The 22,077-nt window shown below is 38.0% G+C and overlaps 1 protein-coding gene across 1 annotated transcript in view; it reads right to left on the bottom strand.

Moving 5' to 3' along the window:
• Window positions 1-2,553: 2,553 nt before the first annotated feature.
• Window positions 2,554-22,077, bottom strand: part of LOC117338989 — a 138,138-nt gene continuing 118,614 nt past the window's right edge. The window contains exons 34-37 of the mRNA XM_033900353.1: window positions 21,911-21,975; window positions 18,103-18,949; window positions 9,288-9,995; window positions 2,554-7,873 (exon numbers count right to left, since the gene is read on the bottom strand). Coding sequence (XP_033756244.1) covers window positions 7,689-7,873; window positions 9,288-9,995; window positions 18,103-18,949; window positions 21,911-21,975 — 1,805 coding nt within the window. The 3' untranslated portion in view covers window positions 2,554-7,688. The remainder of the gene's footprint in view (window positions 7,874-9,287; window positions 9,996-18,102; window positions 18,950-21,910; window positions 21,976-22,077) is intronic.

Here is a 22,077-nt window from a genome sequence, read left to right as displayed (position 1 = left end):
CCTTGATATTTTTCAGAATATCAGGGTGTTGGTCAACAATGTGGATTTGTTTCAATTCAGATTTCTTGTACGTATCACAAGATAGCTGCACAGCCTCACTGAATGCAGCAGTCAGAACATCGGATGGACATTGTGCATATCCTGTAAAATCTATAGAAAGTATACAAAAAAAAAATGAAATACTCATTGCTGGAACAACACATTGGTTCCAATATGACATCTTGATAGATTTTAATCACATGTTAAGTTTATGATATTCAAGTAATTTCCTCGAACAAATCTTATACCCCCTATCCATTTCAAAACCGTTTAAGACATTTGGCCACAGGGACATTGAAAGTTCGTTAAGGTAGTTATTTATTAAACTTACTCATGTATTTTCATCACAGCATGCCACTGACCAACTAACATACTTATAGGGACGCGTTGACACTGATTGAATTGAAAATTGACCATGAACTTTAGATAGGCGAGTTATATATCAATGAAGATATTGGAAAACTGAAGTTACATATAAGATCACACGTCAATCAGAAGCTATCCTAGGGCAACCATAATAGAAAATCGTCAAATTAAATCATTTACAAGGTGTTAGTGTCAAAGTCCAGACACACATAGAAATGATCGAAATCAGACAATATCTTAACTGGACAAAGCAGAAGCCACTCCATGCACAGTAGCCATTATATTAATCATTTAGCAACAGCTGCATTAGTTTTTTATTAGCATATATATATGTATATTTAACCAACTAAGCCATGTTGTCTGCTTTGGTGAATGTTCTACAGACACCACAAACCGGTAACGTAGACTGAACTGTAGAAATATAACAGAACACATGTATTTATATTGACCCAGTCTATGTCCGCTTAGACGAATCATAGGGGGATTAGGTTACCATGCATTACAGTATGTGTGCCCTGGGTGTACAATGTTAAAATGTTACAATGTTACAAAAATAATAGCGAATATAGGTATATAAACGGAACGTTAATTTTGTCCAAAAACAAACGAGGGCAAAATAAAAAGGATATATAAATGCACGGAGACTCCGGAAAAGGTACAAGGAGAATATCAGACCAGGTGCCTCGACGAGTAAGCGTCTTTGTTTTATCAACCACATTAGCCATATGCATCGAGGTCAGGTTATGTCACATTCTCAAAATGAGAACTACTGTAGGGTTTACCAGTATCAGACAAGTCTGACCTCATATCATAATGAAATAGAATATTTCTAAATGAGTTAATTGTGTAATATAACGTTCTCTGTTTTGAAGTTTTATTGAAAATAATAATAAAGTCTTATGATAATTTTTCGAGCATGCTTTCATCATGTTGCATTAAGATGAATACATGAATGATACTGATACAGATACATTTGGAGGATTTTTCTTCATTTGTTGTAAATTGTGGATCTTTCCGTTGTTTGTTATTAGTTGATTAATCAGATAATCAGTAAATAAAACAGCCAGATAATATGCTAACGTTTACACAAAAAGTCGTCATTTACTTTTTCCAACATTCATTTCTGTTAAAATATTTGCCCTCTGGTCTAAGCAAGTGCAGCTCTGAATGTACCTATTTTCGACAGTATTTACGCCTATTGATCAGGCATTTTGGCGATCAATGTAAACTTATTAAGGAATAGTAGGACAAACGTGCAGAGAGAATAAAGACGCGTGATCGATGGCCCTATTCTTAGGGGACCAGTCGACTACCTACCAGCTATGGCCGGCGGTATATGGCGTCAATAGTACATATACATATATTTATTACATTTCACCCAGTGAAATGTCGAAAATTAATCATTCTATGAAACGAGATTTTTTTTTTTAAATATCGCTTTTGCTCATGTGACCAATCAGAACCCGGCTTACAAACGACAATGAGGAAAATTAATATTTGCATATATATAGCTCTTCGTGATGTTATATGATGTAATGATGCAAGATAGACTACATAACGTAACGCTTTGGCGTGCGTTTGCCGTTGCCAGGCTACTGCAAAGAATTCTGTGAAAGATTGAGCTGCCTCGGTATATTTTGCTATAAAATGTAACAAACAGAATATATGAATAACAGTATCTTCAGTAATACCAAGTATATTTCACTCATATAGCTAATATTTTGAACACGCTCGTAAAATATATTTGGTATCACTGAAGACATAGTTAGATATTCTCTTCTGATTTTATCAGTTTTTAAACCATTTCATAGTTTGACCGGCAACAATTTTGACTTGTTTTTTTACACACCGAATTAAAAAATTAATGCATTTTCTAAACAACTAGCTCCAATGTTTGTTCTGAAATGACTTTATTTCAATCTGCCTAGAAACAGCTTCGATTATGTTTGTTCGACAACTGTTTTTATTGAAATATAGAACCTAATTTTGATAACTGTTAGACATCTACTTTCGTTTCACCTAAATGTCATTGGCCTGGTGATGAGATTACATATTTGCGGTCCACTTATGGACAGATGGTTAGATAATATAATTTGCCTATACAGAAACTCTTTAGAATGTACGGTACAATACAATTTCGATAATAAGCTTGATAATTATGATTTTATTCAATAAATGGTTAAACTACAACGGTTAACTGGCAATGTAACAATGCGTACAGAACAGAATCTGAATTTCCATTGTCCTTAACAAAATGCACTGAAATCTCCTGCCTTTCAGTCGAGGCGTAAGATGAGACTGCATACAGGATCTTCAGTTATTCTCCTCTTAAAACATCTTTCTAATGACAATTTTACTGATAGTTCGCCCTTCAAATGAGTTATATTTGCTATCTTATGTTGTTGCTTACTGCTGCACTCTGTTTGACATTCAGCTCTAATTAAGTTGGCGTTCGGCGTGCGGTTCTCACGCATTTGTTGTTTTATATAGAATATAAAAAAAATGATAATAATAATACTATACATAACAAAACTTGTATATGTTCAATTCGTATCGATGTTTGTAAACACATTGCGATCCAGGTATTCATATCATCTAATAGACGACTTACAAAACCATCAGTGCGCCATTGAAACGTTTTTTAGAACGCCGATGTGGCGCAGCGGTATAAGTTGCGGATATTTCTGGCTAGGCCATTGGGTGCCGTATATCGTGCGTTCGAGGCCCGGTCAGGGCACGAGTCAAAAAATTGTCTTCCATCCTATGTTATATAACAAAACTTGTATATGTATTTATAGAATCTCTTATAAAGACCTTAACTATGTATTATCATGAGTAAGACATTCCGTCTTATATCGGGTATCATAATGATTGACGCGTTAATATTTTATTAAACATGAAAAAATAACACAAGCATTCATTTCATAAAAGAATATATATATATATATCATAAATACTCAAAACGTGATTTTATACCGTTAAAGAATTAAACAAATTGCATCAATTTTGTCTAATAAACAACCCACATATATAATCAATATCGATTATTCATTATGTTCAAGATTCGTGATTTTCAAAAAATAAATACAACACACTCTAGGCTTCAACTGCTTATCCAAACTAAACGAAATACAAGCACGTCACCAGTCATAGACCATCATACACTGTAAGCTGTATTTCACCGAAAGAAATGATCGTATAACACCAAATGAATTACGTCATCAATTGTATAACACCAAAGGAATTACGTCATCAATTGTATAACACCAAATGAAATACGTCATTGATCGTAAAACACGGAAGGAAATACGTCATCAATTGTATAACACCAAAGGAATTACGTCATCAATTGTATAACACCAAAGGAAATACGTCATCAATTGTATAACACAAAATGAAATACGTCATCAATCATATAACACAAAATGAAATACGTCATCAATCGGACAACACCAAAGGAAATACGTCATCAATCATATAACACAAAATTAAATACGTCATCAATCGTATAACACCAAATGAAATACGTCATCAATTGTATAACACCAAAGGAAATACGTCATCAATCGTATAACACCAAAGGAAATACGTCATCAGTCGTATATCACCAAATGAAATACGTCATCAGTCGTATAACACCAAATGAAATACATCATTGATCGTCTAACACCAAAGGAAATACGTCATCAATCGTATAACACCAAAGGAAATACGTCATCAATCGAATAACACCAAATAAAATACATCATTGATCGTCTAACACCAAAGGAAATACGTCATCAATTGTATAACACCAAATGAAATACGTCATCAATCGTATAACACCAAATGAAATACGTCATCAATCGTATAACACCAAAGGAAATACGTCATCAATCGTATAACACCAAATAAAATACATCATTGATCGTCTAACACCAAAGGAAATACGTCATCAATCGTATAACACCAAAGGAAATACGTCATCAATCGTACAACACCAAATGAAATACGTCATCAATTGTATAACACCAAATGAAATACGTCATCAATCGTATAACACCAAATGAAATACGTCATCAATTGTATAACACCAAAGGAAATACGTCATCAATCGTATAACACCAAAGGAAATACGTCATCAGTCGTATATCACCAAATGAAATACGTCATCAGTCGTATAACACCAAATGAAATACATCATTGATCGTCTAACACCAAAGGAAATACGTCATCAATCGTATAACACCAAATGAAATACGTCATCAATCGTATAACACCAAACAAAATACATCATTGATCGTCTAACACCAAAGGAAATACGTCATCAATTGTATAACACCAAAGGAAATACGTCATCAATCGTATAACACCAAAGGAAATACGTCATCAGTCGTATATCACCAAATGAAATACGTCATCAGTCGTATAACACCAAATGAAATACATCATTGATCGTCTAACACCAAAGGAAATACGTCATCAATTGTATAACACCAAATGAAATACGTCATCAATCGTATAACACCAAACAAAATACATCATTGATCGTCTAACACCAAATGAAATACGTCATCAATCGTATAACACCAAACAAAATACATCATTGATCGTCTAACACCAAAGGAAATACGTCATCAATTGTATAACACCAACTTAAATACGTCATCAGTCGTATAACACCAAAGGAAATACGTCATCAGTCGTATAAGCTGTGTTCAAACACTAGTTTGTATCTACATATGTATGTACATGTAGTACATTTGCATTCATTACATATGTAACATAGAAACCATTTTCCGATAAATGCATGACAATACGATATGGCACAAGCATGTGTAATAAAATGGGTGAATTTGGAAACATTCATTGTGACATCATAAATAACGACAAAATACAAAGTTGTGTTCTTAACATAACATCATATTACGTTTTCATTAATGAATAATTGTTAATAACATGTTTTCTCCAGATAAATATAATCTAACATTAGTTTTAATTTAATCATGACTTAATTTATGATATAATTATTAACAAGTTCATTATTATCGTACAAAAATAAAAGAAATCATTCAATAACTTCATTATTGCTTGAACAAGAGTGTTAGATCATATTGATGTTTATATCTCTGCTGGAAACAAAATGTTATTAGTGAGATATTTATAAGAGTTGATATGACCAACACAGAAGCATAGCCCTCCGCATGATTGATCAGGGTACAAGGAAACTGGAACATTAGTGCAATATGTCAATATCAAGTAATATAACTGTGATATTTGTCCATCATTATATTACTACTTAACTATTTACAGCTACATGTATTACATATTTATGTATCCAATTATTATTTTAAATTAAACTGTTGTATTTCTATTTAACTATTGATATCAATAGTGTAATGATGTTGTAAATACTGTACATTTTACTTGACCATATGTAAGACGAGTCGTTGACTCAATATGTAATCAAGAATAAACAAAGCCTATTATTATTATTATAACTAATAATATTTCATGAAACAGCAACATTGAATTAGTGGCATTCTGATCTAAATATTACTATTAAATCTCTGGATGGATGCCTGTTTCAATTCAATTTGCAGAGACTAAATCAATCCTTACACTGTAATACTTCATTCTGTACTAAAAAAACATATACATGTAAGTGGTACATGTAGGTGAAATGTAAAAGTTAGTGAGTATAACCAATGATAAATATAAGTGGCTAACTATACGACAACATTACTAAACTTAACATATGTCATTCAGGAAGATACCTCAACAATAAAATCATCTTTGAAACCATAGTACGATCGAATGCCATACAGCGTTACACTTAAATACTATCTTCTACTGAAATAAGGTTTGCACACTTATCAGTACTTTAACCCCCACCTTTCACTTTCAGCTTGAGGAATACCAGAGATCAGGAGTTAACAAAGTAGTCTCCAACTCATTATAAACATATACATTTATTTCATGATTATAAAGCCTACAAAGTACAAAGTATACAAGTGTCAAAGAAATCAGTCTTTGTAGACTTTCTGTAGGCTTTCAGGGCAAATATCAAACACAGAAATAAAAAAGAACAATAACTTTTGCAAAACTATTCTTATAAAAAACACAGCTTTATTTCATAGTTATAAAGGCTACCAGGTCTTAAACAAATCAATTGAAAAATGTAGGAGATCTACGGACAAAAATCCAATTAAAAATAACAGTCCAAATTCAATTAAAATATTTGAATCATTGTAATGCATACCAAATCCCACAGAAATTATACAATAAATGTAGGAAATGTCCGTACAAACGTTCGAGTCCGACAGTTGATCATGATACCATACCATAATACTCCTGTCAAATTTGGCGGACATATAGAATAATATAAAGACAAGTCATTTTACAGATTGTAGTACATGTACATACAAATGTTACTAAATTATGCCTAATAAGCGAAAACCAAATTTCTCAACTACAACTCCATCCAATAATGTCCGAATGGTGATTATATGAGTGTTTGTGCCTACATGAACTGAAATTAACCCCGAAATATATAGGAAAATGCGTATCGTATGCAAACATCGTATGTCTTTACGGTAATTAGTGTTACTTTGGGTAGAATTAAGATTTTTTAAGGACTTAATACTCGTAGAACTTTGGTTTACATTGTGAATAAAACTGTTAATGTAAAGATTATAACTTTTACTGCTTTGAAAAAAAACAGATTTTCTAGGTTTAATTTTGATACCCTAGACTTTATTTAAACTAAGGAATGCCCATTTTAGCATAATAAAAGTAATACTATACTTAACTTCACAAAAAACAGACAAGTACTTCTGATTAACAAGAGGGGCCATCTCAGGATCATTGTAGCTAACCAAGTTTGAGCTGAATATGCCACTGATGGAATTTGAGAAGTTTGAAAAAGGTGGTTGTTCAAGAAACCATGATCATGTTACAAAATTGCTGTCATGGCTGCCATGTCAATGTTTTTGTAAGTCTGAAATCAATAGCACTTTGCTGGGAATTCAAGCTAATGTTTGGAGTCTGACTGTCAAACAATGAAATGTTGGCCTATGTATAATGGTACAGATGATATAACAGACAACTATAAGTGATCCCAATATGGTGCCTTCTTTGGTGACAAATAATAATACAGGAGAAATGATCACACCAACCATCAAATCTTAACGTTGGTTCCAATAACATATATCCTCTACATTTTCATTCTTTCATCTTAAATTTTCCTTTCTATTGAAGTGTTTAAGGATTGCTCAAAACTTCATTTCTGTGTGAAGTAGCTATTAAACCACAGTTTTCATGTGTGTTATCTTGGAATCAAAGACTTGCAATAAAAATTGTACATCTTGTCCACCCACGAGAAATATTATCCTCAGTGTTGATTTAGAGCTTTGCCTGGCTGCAAACTTCTCCACCTCTTCTATACAAATCTCCCACACCCTATCAGTTTGACCAGGTTTAAGTGTACCTGTCATAATAAAAAAATGAATACAGCAAATAAGTATTTACTATTATCGAGTGGTGTTTCATTCAATAACTTTGAAAAATAAATTAATTTAATCATATATGAATTAAAGAAATATATTACAACACTACCAACATGTGTGTATACTTAAGTACCTTACTGTACCACATCAGGAGGACATTCCACTACAGTGTTACATACCTAGCTATCAGTAACAAGATATTTTAAATGGTCTTGAAGAACATGGTTCAGATAACAACAGGCCCATGGCCACTTGAGCTTTGAAATATTTCAGTCAATTTGCCCCTTGTTGATCCCCAACATCAGCCTCTAGGAGTCAGTCTGGCCAACTTGTGCATACCCGTACCTTCTAACCAGCATTGTATTATTTCCAATGGAAGTAATTGTCCCAGGAGAAAATGTGAAAATGTGACACCATGCAGTCATAAAATTCACAATTTTTGTAATCTTCAGAGCTTTCAATCTATGTGATTATATCACATCGTGGTATTAAGAACAAGAGGCCCACGGTCCTTAACGGTCATCTGCCAAACAATTGTCTATATGCAGCCAGTTATGTTTCATATCAATGGTTTTTATCTATTTTGGCTAAAGGAGGATTGGCATCTTAAAAGCAAAATTTCAGCCAAGTTCCCAGTTTTGGGCCATGTCCCTCTGTCCCCATGGGTGGGACAAGCCTCATTTATATCAATTAGGATTGCCCTTCCCCGATGATGTTTCATACTAAATATGGTTGTGATCAATTAAGGCATTAAGAAGGAGAAGCATTTTTACGCAAAATTTTGGCTAAGTTCCCCTATTGGGACTTGATCCCTCTGTCCCAAGGGGCCTAACAAGCCTCATTTATATAAATTATGATTGTTGTCCCCTTATGATGTTTCTACCAAATTTGGCTGTAATCCATTCAGGAGTAATGCTTTAAAGCAAAATTTTGGCTAAGTTCCCCTTTTGGGGCCTCGCCCCAGTGTTCTTTGGTTTGTTTTTGTTTAACGTCCTACATTGTATTAACAGCCAGTGTCATTTAAGGACGTGCCAGGTTTTGGAGGTGGAGGAAAGCCGGAGTACCCGGAGAAAAACCACCGGCCTACGGTCAGTACCTAGAAACTGCCCCACGTAGGTTTCGAACTCGCAACCCAGAGGTGAAGGGCTAGTGATAAAGTGTCGGGACAACTTAACCACTCGGCCACCGCGGCCCCTATTAAAACATGAAATGACCAGTTAGAGCCAAAGGATATTATTAGACAGAGTTGAATGATTCTTATGGACCTCATATTGTTCGTTTTGTCTATTTCCTAAGCAGTTTTATATGAATTATTTTGTTGAAAGCATTGCAAAATCTTTCCTGAAACATATTTTGTACGTTGACACTTCTAGTTACATGTACATCATTACATACCTGATGCAAAAACTGGCAGAACAACGGAATCCAGTTTCTTTTCATCCACTTTTTGGAGCACTCTGGATATGCATGCTCTGATGTCGTCAGTAAAACGTTTGAATAACTCAGCTTTTCCAGATATGTCTTTGTCTGCAACGGGTCCTATCACATGGAATACATGCCTAACATTTTGTATCGCCCCTGCACCAGTACAAACAACATCTGAAATCTGATATTTCTTTTTATTCTTCCGCAACTTGTCTATTTCCTTCTTGTACTCTTCACCCGCTGCTTTTGCAATTTCCCTAGCAACAAATCGCTTACTTTGAAACATTTCATCCTCTATACTTACAAGAGCTGAAGTGTTTGTGTTAACATATGTTCCTTTCACGATACACACATTCAGCTTTTCAGATAGCATGCATGTTGCACCAGTTTCAGATTTTGTCATCCACCGGGGGTAATTAGATAGGTTTGTATACAATCCTGATACACTGGGAGCACCAGATACATGTTGTGAGCTTCTTCCTCTGGTAGCCACTGTTGGGGTAGTGTGATTCCACTCCTTGGCCTGCAGAAGCTCATCCTTGATCTTTTTCAGAATATCGGAGTTTTGGTCAACGATGTGGATTTGCTTCAATGAAGATTTCCTGTACTTTTCAGAAAATAGCGTCACAGCGTCACTGAATGCAGCAGCCACATCATCCGATTTATCTTCTCCATATCCTATAAAGAAATGGTATGGAAATATTATATATTAGCAAATGTAACTAGAACTGTAAGCCAATGGCTTACTAATACTCTATAATATACTAATACTATATCTAAATTTCAAACAATCAGGGACAACCATTTCCTTATAACAGCATGGTTGTCATGGCAACAAAACCTATATATATAGTGCTATATACATACCAAATTTGAACAAGAGGCCCAGAGGGCCTGTATCGCTCACCTGGTTTCATGAAATATGAAACAAGAATGTTGCTTCAGTATATTTGTCGCTGGTATTGCTATGTCAATATATATCATAAGCAATTTATATGGGTACATGTACATTGGCTTTATTTTATACTAAACATGCCAAAAAGTGCATTAATCCATGAAATGAAATTGACTTTTGGTGCGACCCCATAGGGATGCTACCAAACAAATGTGAGTGATATCCATTGCTTAGTTTCAGAGAAGATCTTGTTTAGACTAATTGACCCCTTTTGGCCCACCCCTCAGCCCCCTGGCAGCCTGGGTTAACCCCAACATTTGTACAATTTTGAATCCCCACCCCATAACCATGCTACCATACAAATGTGAGTAATATCCATTGCTTAGTTTCAGAGAAGAAGTTGTTAAACAAATTGACCAATTTTGGCCCCACCTCTCAGGCCCCTTGGGGTTTAGCCCCACCATTTGTACAATTTTGAATCCCCACCCCATAGGGATGCTACCAGGCAAATATGAGTGATATCCATTGCTTAGTTTCAGAGCAGAAGTCGTTTATATCAATTCTGCAAAACTGACCCCTTTTGGCCCCGCCCCTCAGCCCCCAGGGGGTTGGCCCCGTCATTTGTACAATTTCAAATTCCTACCCCAAGGTGATGCTACCAGGCAAATATGAGTGCTATCCATTGCTTAGTTTCAGAGCAGAAGTCGTTTATATCAATTCTGCAAAACTGACCCCTTTTGGCCCCGCCCCTCAGCCCCCAGGGGGTTGGCCCCGTCATTTGTACAATTTCAAATTCCTACCCCAAGGTGATGCTACCAGTAAAATATGAGAGATATCCATTGTTTGGTTCCAGAGAAGAAGTCAATTATATGAATATAGCCTGATTGACCACATTTGGCCCGCCCCTCAGGCCTCTGGGGGGTCAGTCCCATCATTTGTACAATTTTGAATCCCCACCCCATAGTGATGCTACCAGGCAAATATGAGCGACAGGCATTGCTCGGTTTCAGAAAGGAAGTTGTTTATATCAATATAGCCAAATTGACCACATTCGGCCCCACCCCTCAGGCCCCTGGGGGTCAGCCCCATCATTTGTACAATTTTGAATCCCCACCCCATAGTGATGATACCAGGCAAATATGAGCGATATCCATTGCTCGGTTTCAGAGAAGTCGTTTATATCAATATAGCCAAATTGACCCCTTTTGGCCCCGCCCCTCAGGCCCCTGGGGGCCAGCCCCATCATTTGTACAATTTTGAATCCTCAATTAATAGTGATGCTACCGGGCAAATATGAGCGATATCCATTGCTTGGTTTCAGAGAAGAAGTCGTTTATATCAATATAGCTAAATTGACCACATTTGGCCCCGCCCCTCAGGCCCCTGGGGGAACAGCCCCGTCATTTGTACAATTTTGAATCCCCAGCCCATAGTGATGATACCAGGCAAATATCAGCGATATCCATTGCTCGGTTTCAGAGAAGAAATCGTTTATATCAATATAGCCGAATTGACCACATTTGGCCCCGCCCCTCAGGCCCCTGGGGGACCAGCCCCATCATTTGTACAATTTTGAATCATCACCCCATAGTGATGCTACCAGGCAAATATGGGCGATATCCATTGCTCGGTTTCAGAGAAGAAGTCGTTTATATCAATATAACCCAATTGACCCCTTTTGGCCCCACCCCTCAGGCCCCTGGGGGACCAGCCCCATCATTTGTACAATTTTGAATCATCACCCCATAGTGATGCTACCAGGCAAATATGAGCGATATCCATTGCTCGGTTTCAGAGAAGAAGTCGTTTATATCAATATAGCAAAATTGACCCCTTTTGGCCCCGCCCCTCAGGCCCCTGGGGGGCCAGCCCCATCATTTGTACAATTTTGAGAGCTCTTTATCGGAAATCTGTTAATTGTCACCGTTTCCATAGCAACCAAACTTTTGAGAAAAAATGTTACATGCATATTACTTGTATGAAGTTTCATTGAAATTGGCCCAGTGGGTTAGGAGGAGTTGTCCGGACAATTTGTTTTCTACAGAAAACCTGTTTAGAGTGACCGGGTACCATATATAGCAAAAATAATTTTGAGGGAAAGGGGGAATAGCATATGTACATGAACTCCAAGCACAATGCATTAGTACACTGGCAGGATGCAATTACATGTATATGTCAAACCAATTTGGTAGTGAAGGAGTAGCATTTTGAAATAAAAAATGTTCCACACAGCGCACAACGATGGTCAGAAGGATGTAACAAAACAAGAGTAACACCATATTTTGTAACAAGGATGGATGGTTAGACAGACAGAAGGAAGGCTGAACAGCTAGATGGCCGGATGGCTAGATGGAAGGATGGATGGACAACTTGGCGGACGGACAGACCAACAACCAGACAGCTGGATAGCTTGAAAGAGATTACTTACAGACCACCTGTAGCCTCTGATACGGGCCCTAATAAGCACAACTACGAACCAAGTCGAACCTACATAATAATGAACTTCCAGAAAAATCATACTTTTTCAGAAATAGTGATGAAAACTTCAGCTGTCTAAATCAAAGACCTGCACCTGGTGGCCATTTTGTTATCTGGATCAGTCATTATTTTTGTTTGCTATAATTCCCTATTGGACCCGTTTCTCCTTCCTGTCCTTCATTTATAAAAATTTGAACTAATTTGCCAAATAATGCTCCATACAAAATTTCATCAAAATCCATTCAGGACTAGTAGGGATTTAAATGATTTACCTAAATTTCCTATATTTGGCTCCAGACCCAGGGGAGCTACACCCTCCATTTATACAACATGATCTCAAATAAGGTATTCAGGACTAGAAGGGATATAAAGGCTTTACCTAAATTTCAGGACTAGAAGGGATATAAAGGCTTTACCTAAATTTCCCTTATCGGGCCCCAGTCCTCCAGCCTCATGGGGCCACACCCTCCTTTTATACAACATTCCATTTCCTTTGCCCAATAATGATCCAGAACAAAATTCATCAAAACACATTCAGGCATTCAGGACTAGTAGGGGTGGCCAGAATAAATATTCATACAAACTCTAGATCTGCTCCCCTTCTTCCAAGGATGTTCCCGACCAAATTAGGTTGAAATCAATTCATAATTTTATGACAAGTAGTGATTGGGCCTTAACGGTCATCTGACAAACACTTACAGCAGGGACACGACCCTCAATCAAGCATTATTACCATAAATTATCTATACGCAGCCAGTTATGTTTCAGATCAAATTTGGTTTTTATCCATTTAGCTTATCCAGGAAGAGCAGCATATTAAAGCAAAATTTTAGCCAAGTTCCCATTTTTGGGGCATGCCCCTCTGTCCCAATGGGTCAGACAAGACTCATTTATATTAATTAGGATTGCCCTTCCCCAATGATGTTTCATACTAAATATGGTAGTAGTCAATTAAGGCATTAAGGAGGAATAGCATTTTAAAGAAATGTTTAACCTAAGCGCTCCTTTTGCCCCATCTTTCTTTCCCCAGGGGTCAGACCTGTCTCATTATAAAATATGATTGCCGTCACCTTATGTTTCACATCAAATTTGGTTGTAATCCACCAAAAGGTTAAGGAGGATTAGGATTTAATAGAAAATATTCACCAACGTTCTCCTTTTGGGGCCCCGCCACTCAGGCCCCAGGGGTCAGACTAGCCTTGTTCATATAAAATATGACCACCCTTCCCAAAGGATGTTTCACACCATATTTGGTATTAATCCACCAAAGGGTTAGAGAGAAGTAGGATTTTATAGCAAAAATTCACCAAACTTCCCCTTTTGTGGCCTCGCCCCTCAGGCCCCTGGGGTCACACCAGCCTCATTTATATATAAAATATGACTGCCCTCCCCCAATGATGTTTCACAACAAATTTAGTTGTAATCCACCAAAGGGTAAAGGAGAAGGATTTTATAGCAAAAATTCACAAAGTTCCCTTTTTGGGGCCCCGCCCCTCTGGCCCCAGGGCTCACACCAGCCTCATTTATATAAAATATGACCGCCCTCCCCAAATGATGTTTCACACCATATCTGGTTGAAGTCCACCAAAGGGTTAAGAAGGAGTAGGATTTTATAGCAAAATCTCATCAAAGTTCCCCTTTTGGGACCCCCCCCCCCCCCCCCTCCGGCCCCTGGGCTCACACCAGCCTCATTTATATAAAATATGATCGCCCTCCCCCAATGATGTTTCACACCATATCTGCTTGAAATCCACCTAAAGGTTAAGGAGGAGTAGGATTTTATAGCAAAAATTCACCAAAGTTCCCCTTTTGGGGCCCCGCCCCTCAGGTCCCAGGGCTCACACTAGCCTCATTTATATAAAATATGACCGCCCTCCCCAAATGGTGTTTCACACCAAATTTAGTTGTAATCCACCAAAGGGTAAAGGAGGAGTAGGATTTTATAGCAAATATTCACCAAAGTTCCTTTTTTGGGGCCCCTCCCCTCTAGCCCCAGAGGTCAGACCAGCCTCATTTATAAAAATATGATTGCCCTCCCCCGCTAATGCTTGAAACCAAATTTGGAAGTAATCCACCCAAGGGTTAAGGAGGAGTAGCGTTTTGAATGAAAAAGTTTACGGAGAGTGGACGGCGCACGGCGGACGACGACGGACGAAGCACGATGGCTATAAGTCATCCTGACCCTTTGGGTCAGATGACCTAAAAAGACCTATATTAAGGCAATTTAAAACAAGAGGCCCATGGGGCCTGTATCGCTCACCTGGTTGGATTTGACCAAATGTCAAAATAATGTTCATGTTCAATTCCTTTGTTTGTTAACCTCAAACAATGCTATATATGGTTATAGCGTGGGGATCCCAACTGCTTTAAAGAAATAATGAAGTCCAGACTCTCTGAGTTTACAACATGCATTTATAACTTTATGACTAGTAGTGATTTAAAGGAATTACCTCTATTTCCCATATGGGGCCCCGCCCCTTTGGCCCCTCGGGGGTCAGAGTCACCATTTATGCAAATCTGTTCCCCTTCCCCAAAGGATGTTTCTTATCAAATTGGGCTCAAATCCATTCATAACTTTATGACAAGTAGAGATTTAAAGGAATTACCTCTATTTCACATATGGGGCCCCGCCTCTTTGGCCCCTCGGGGGTCAGAGTCACCATTTATGCAAAATCTGTTCCCCTTCACATAAGAATGTTTCTGACCAATTTGGGTTTAAATCCATTAATAACTTTATGACTAGTAGCGATTTGAAGGAATTACCTCTTATTTCCCCATTAGGCTCCGCCCCTTTGGCCCCTTGGGGGTCAAAGTCACCATTTAAGCAAAATCTGTTCCCCTTCCCCCAAGAATGCTTCTGACTAAATTGGGTTTAAATCCATTCATAACTTTATGACAAGTAGCGATTTAAAGGAATTGCCTCAATTTCCCCTATTCGGCCCCGCCCCTCAGGCCCCTTGGGGGTCAGAGTCACAATTTATGCAAAATCTGTTCCCCTTCCCCCAAGAATGTTTCTGACCAAATTGGGTTGAAATCCATTCATAACTTTATGACTAGTAGCGATTTGAATGAATTACCTCTATTTCCCCATTAGGCCCTGCCCCTTTGGCCCCTTGGGGGTCAGAGTAACCATTTATGCAAAATCTGTTCCCCTTCCCTGAAGGATGTTTCTGACCAAATTGGGTTCAAATCCATTCATAACTTTATGACTAGTAGCGATTTAAAGGAATTGCCTCAATTTCCCCTATTCGGCCCCGCCCCTCAGGCCCCTTGGGGGTCAGAGTCACAATTTATGCAAAATCTGTTCCCCTTCCCCCAAGAAAACTTCTGACCAAATTGGGTTCAAATCCATTAATAACTTTATGACTAGTAGCGATTTGAAGGAATTACCTCTATTTCCCCATTAGGCCCCGCCCCTTTCGCCCCTTGGGGGTCAGAGTAGCCATTTATGCAAAATCTGTTCCCCTTCCCCAAAGGATGTTTCTGACCAAATTGGGTTAAAATCCATTCATAACTTTATGACTAGTAGCGATTTGAAGGAATTACCTCTATTTCCCCATTAGGCCCCGCCCCTCAGGCCCCTTGGGGGTCAGAGTCACCATTTATGCAAAATCCGTTCCCCTTCCCCCAAGAATGTTTTTGACCAAATTGGGTTCAAATCCATTCATAATTTTATGACTAGTAGTGATTTAAAGGAATTGCCTAAATTTCCCCTATTGGGCCCCGCCCCTCAGGCCCCTTGGGGGTCAGAGTCACCATTTATGCAAAATCTGATCCCCTTCTGCCAAGGATGTTTCTGACCAAATTTGGTAAAAATCCAATAAGAACTTTTTGACTAGTAGCGATTTGAAGCAAATGTTGCAGACGACGGACGACGGACGACAGACGACGGACGCCGCACCATGGCATAAGCTCACCGGACCTTCGGTCCAGGTGAGCTAAAAATAGAAAACAGCTTTAGATAACAAAATGAATTCAAAAATAATATAAAGGCAATATTTTCAAAGAAAAACAGAAATTTGTATGAATTTCGCTATTTCTTATTTTTCCCAACCTCACATTTTGTCGCGTAGAAATTCCCAATTCAAAAGACATTGGATCCAGTTGAAAAATTATAGGAAAATCTCTGCTCTGGCCCCTGGGGGTGTCAGAGTCAATGTTTGCACAAAAACTCTGTTCCCCCTCCCCCAAAGATGTTCCTGACCAAATTTGGTTAAAGTCGGATAGGTGGTTTAAAACTAAATGTAATAGCGTTTTAAAGACAAGAGATCCCAGTGGGATCTTGACGCCCACCATTGAATGATCTTTAAAGGTTCCATGTCAGATTGATCTTCTCTCTATTTTTCCCTTCCTCTTATTAATCTGTGTAAATTGAGAAACATCCCTCTAGTACTTTTCAAACAAGGGGAACTTATATATGAAATTTGAGACTTAGTGATAACGGCTGACTGTCGACCGTGTTGTTTTCAGATTGGTCACAAAATGCAATACGACGGACAAAGGGGAACCTTCATATGAAATTTGAGAAAGATCCCTTCAGTACCTTCTGTAAAATAGCGATAACAAACTTCAATTGTCAAAATCCAAAATGGCTGGCTGTCAGCCATGTTGTTTTCAGATTGGTTCCAAAATGAAATATGCATAACTAGGGACCAAAGGGTACCTACATATGAAATTTAAAAAAAAGATCCCTTTAGTACTTTCTGAGAAATAGCGATAACAAACTTCAATTGTCAAAATCCAAGATGGCTGTCTGTCGGCCATGTTGTAATCCAACTGGTTCCAAAATGCAATATGCATAACTAGGGACCAAGGGGCATGTACATATGAAATTTCAGAAAGATCCCTTTAGTACTTTCTCAGAAAGATCCCTTTAGTACTTTCTCAGAAAGATCCCTTTAGTACTTTCTCAGAAATAGCGATAACAAACTTCAATTGTCAAAATCCAAGATGGCTGTCTGTCGGCCATGTTGTAATCCGACTGGTCCCAAAATGAAATATGTATAACAAGGGACCAAGGGGTACCTACATATGAAATTTGAGAAAGATCCCATCAGCACTTTCTGAGAAATAGCGATAACAAACTTCAATTGTCAAAATCCAAGATGGCTGTCTGTCGGCCATGTTGTAATCCGACTGGTCCCAAAATCTGATGATGGTGGGCTCCATGGCATAAGCTCATCGGTCCTTCGGTCCAGGTAAGTAAAAAACAACTACAGGCCAAGGAATCTGCTTGTAAAAAGTGAGAAAAATCCTTCAAGAGATAATGATTTACAGAGGGACAGCAGACGGACGAACGGACGGGTGGATGCAGGAAATTATTAACATCATCTGATGAGGCTGCACCAAAAAACATCAATACACAGCTATGTTTGAGAACAATATATCACTAGATTTGGAAATATAACTCACCAATGGCTGGAAGTGCAAGAGATTTAGCTGCAACATTTACTGCCTCCTTCAAAGCGTTCATGATGGTTCTACAAAGATCATCCTGATAGAGTTTCTTCATTGTTTCCTTGTCAGTTCCTGTCTTCTTGTAAGCACTCCACATTGGAATAACAGCATGGATGATGTAATCGTAATGTAGGTCTCCAGCAGTAGTACAGCAACAGTCACTAACATTTAGGTTCCCTTTATGAAACACATTTCTACATGCGTTCAAAAAATCTAAACCAGCAGCTTGAGCAATTTCAGCTGACAGACCACGAAGATCATCAACGCGGCAATTTGTACCATATACAATTGCATCTACCTCCAAATTCAGCAGGTCTCCTTGATACACAAATACCAATGCTCCATCCTTTGTATGCAGTACCTCAGATCCAGATGGCGGCAAGTTACTTCTTGTGCAGTGATTTGTGGTTTGCTGGTCTGGTTGGGTACATGGTCGTCCAATAGCTTCTGATAACATATATGCAGTCTTTTCAACGACATCTTCGTTCTCCCCGACGAGTTGAATTTGTTTGCACATGTGATTGTATTTACATAAAATTTTCTTAGTATCCATGTTTAACTTCTCTCGTTCATAGTAATGTTGGAATTTTTGCTCCTCAGTATAGGTCAGGTTTCTAATTTCTCTTCTGGCATATTGTCTTAGCTGATCCTTAGCATTTCTAAAACGTCCAAACCTGTAGGATATATTGCATTCTGTACGACTATTATTGAACGTGACTTCCGTTTGATCAGCAATTCCAGGATTGAAGAAGCATATTTCCTGAAACTGTTCTAATGAACAAGTCAATGTTTCTGTAGATTTCTGTAAATAGGAAAATGTCACATTACTGGCTGACTGTATCTACAAGCAATAGGAAAATGTCACATTACTGGGCGACTATCTACACGCAATAGGAAAATGTCACATTACTGGGCGACTGTATCTACACGCAATAGGAAAATGTTACATTACTGGGCGACTGTATCTACACACAATAGGAAAATGTCACATTACTGGGCGATTGTATCTACACGCAATAGGAAAATGTCACATTGGGTGACTGTATCTACACCCAATAGGAAAATGTCACATTACTGGGCGACTATCTACACGCAATAGGAAAATGTCACATTACTGGGCGATTGTATCTACTCGCAATAGGAAAATGTCACATTACTGGGCGACTGTATCTACACGCAATAGGAAAATGTTACATTACTGGGCGACTATCTACACGCAATAGGAAAATGTCACATTACTTGGCGACTATCTACACGCAATAGGAAAATGTCACATTGGGTGACTGTATCTACAAGCAATAGGAAAATGTCACATTACTGGGCGACTGTATCTACACGCAATAGGAAAATGTCACATTACTGGGCGACTATCTACACGCAATAGGAAAATGTCACATTAATGGGCGACTATCTACACGCAATAGGAAAATGTCACATTACTGGGCGACTATCTACACGCAATAGGAAAATGTCACATTACTGGGCGACTATCTACAAGCAATAGGAAAATGTTACATTACTGGGCGACTATCTACACACAATAGGAAAATGTTACATTACTGGGCGACTGTATCTACACGCAATAGGAAAATGTCACATTACTGGGCGACTGTATCTACACGCAATAGGAAAATGTCACATTACTGGGCGACTGTATCTACACGCAATAGGAAAATGTCACATTACTGGGCGACTGTATCTACACGCAATAGGAAAATGTCACATTACTGGGCGACTGTATCTACACGCAATAGGAAAATGTTACATTACTGGGCGACTGTATCTACACGCAATAGGAAAATGTCACATTACTGGGCGACTGTATCTACACGCAATAGGAAAATGTCACATTACTGGGCGACTGTATCTACACGCAATAGGAAAATGTTACATTACTGGGCGACTATCTACACGCAATAGGAAAATGTCACATTACTTGGCGACTATCTACACGCAATAGGAAAATGTCACATTGGGTGACTGTATCTACAAGCAATAGGAAAATGTCACATTACTGGGCGACTGTATCTACACGCAATAGGAAAATGTCACATTACTGGGCGACTATCTACACGCAATAGGAAAATGTCACATTAATGGGCGACTATCTACACGCAATAGGAAAATGTCACATTACTGGGCGACTATCTACACGCAATAGGAAAATGTCACATTACTGGGCGACTATCTACAAGCAATAGGAAAATGTTACATTACTGGGCGACTATCTACACACAATAGGAAAATGTTACATTACTGGGCGACTGTATCTACACGCAATAGGAAAATGTCACATTACTGGGCGACTGTATCTACACGCAATAGGAAAATGTCACATTACTGGGCGACTGTATCTACACGCAATAGGAAAATGTCACATTACTGGGCGACTGTATCTACACGCAATAGGAAAATGTCACATTACTGGGCGACTGTATCTACACGCAATAGGAAAATGTTACATTACTGGGCGACTGTATCTACACGCAATAGGAAAATGTCACATTACTGGGCGACTGTATCTACATGCAATAGGAAAATGTCACATTACTGGGTGACTGTATCTACACGCAATAGGAAAATGTCACATTACTGGGTGACTGTATCTACACGCAATAGGAAAATGTCACATGACTGGGCGACTGTATCTACACGCAATAGGAAAATGTCACATTACTGGGCGACTGTATCTACACGCAATAGGAAAATGTCACATTGGGTGACTATCTACACGCAATAGGAAAATGTCACATTACTGGGCGACTATCTACACACAATAGGAAAATGTCACATTAATGGGGGACTGTATCTACACGCAATAGGAAAATGTCACATTACTGGGTGACTGTATCTACACGCAATAGGAAAATGTCACATTACTGGGTGACTGTATCTACACGCAATAGGAAAATGTCACATTACTGGGTGACTGTATCTACACGCAATAGGAAAATGTCACATTACTGGGTGACTGTATCTACACACAATAGGAAAATGTCACATTACTGGGGGACTGTATCTACACACAATAGGAAAATGTCACATTACTGGGGGACTGTATCTACACGCAATAGGAAAATGTCACATTACTGGGCGACTGTATCTACACGCAATAGGAAAATGTCACATTACTGTGTGACTGTATCGATCTACATGCCAGATATCACCAACAAATACAGAAGACGTTTCTTAACACCTGATCTAATTAATGATCCTGGTATTTATCAAGTCTCAGTGCAAATGTTTTTCATCTATACATTGTTCCTATTTTGTTTTGATTAATTTTGAGTTACAATTACAGTTTTGTTTACAAGTAAGTACTCTCAAACTGTGGGTCCTTCATTTGAAATTGAGACGACATACATCCAGTACACTGATTGAGAATGAGAAGTTGTCAAAATCACATTTCATTAGAGGGAACTTCCATATGGAATTCCAGAAGAATTATATCCCTGAGAAATAGCGATAAACAGGTGAAATCTAAGATGGAATCTTATAAAATGTACTGGTACACATCTTTAGACCAAAGAGAACCTAGGTATATACCATGCAGGTAAGAAATTTTAGAAACATCTATCAGTTACATTATGTTTTAGAGGAATGTTAAACAACAGACACCTATCAGTTACATTATGTTTTAGAGGAATGTTAAACAACAGACAGACATATAACAGATGGACAATAAAAAAAATTAACAAAGAATCACAAAAAACTGAAATATTCAATATTTCTTGAAAACAAGGAATTTAAGCTAAAATAATACCTGGCTGGGGAATTTTTTCACAGTGTATTGACCACTTCCTTGCCATGTCAGCAGCTTTTCAGCATCTGAAAATCCAAATTGGAGAAAATAGTGATGGTGTTACTCAAAAGTCAGTATGCATTATCACTCAAATGTAAAAACATTGCACTTAAGTACTTTCAAGTCAT

This window comes from Pecten maximus, chromosome 12, assembly GCF_902652985.1.
Source record: "Pecten maximus chromosome 12, xPecMax1.1, whole genome shotgun sequence".
NCBI classification, from domain to species: Eukaryota; Metazoa; Mollusca; class Bivalvia; order Pectinida; family Pectinidae; genus Pecten; species Pecten maximus.
The sequence above is the reverse complement of the archived record's forward strand: the minus strand, read 5'-3'. Positions and strand labels throughout refer to the sequence as shown.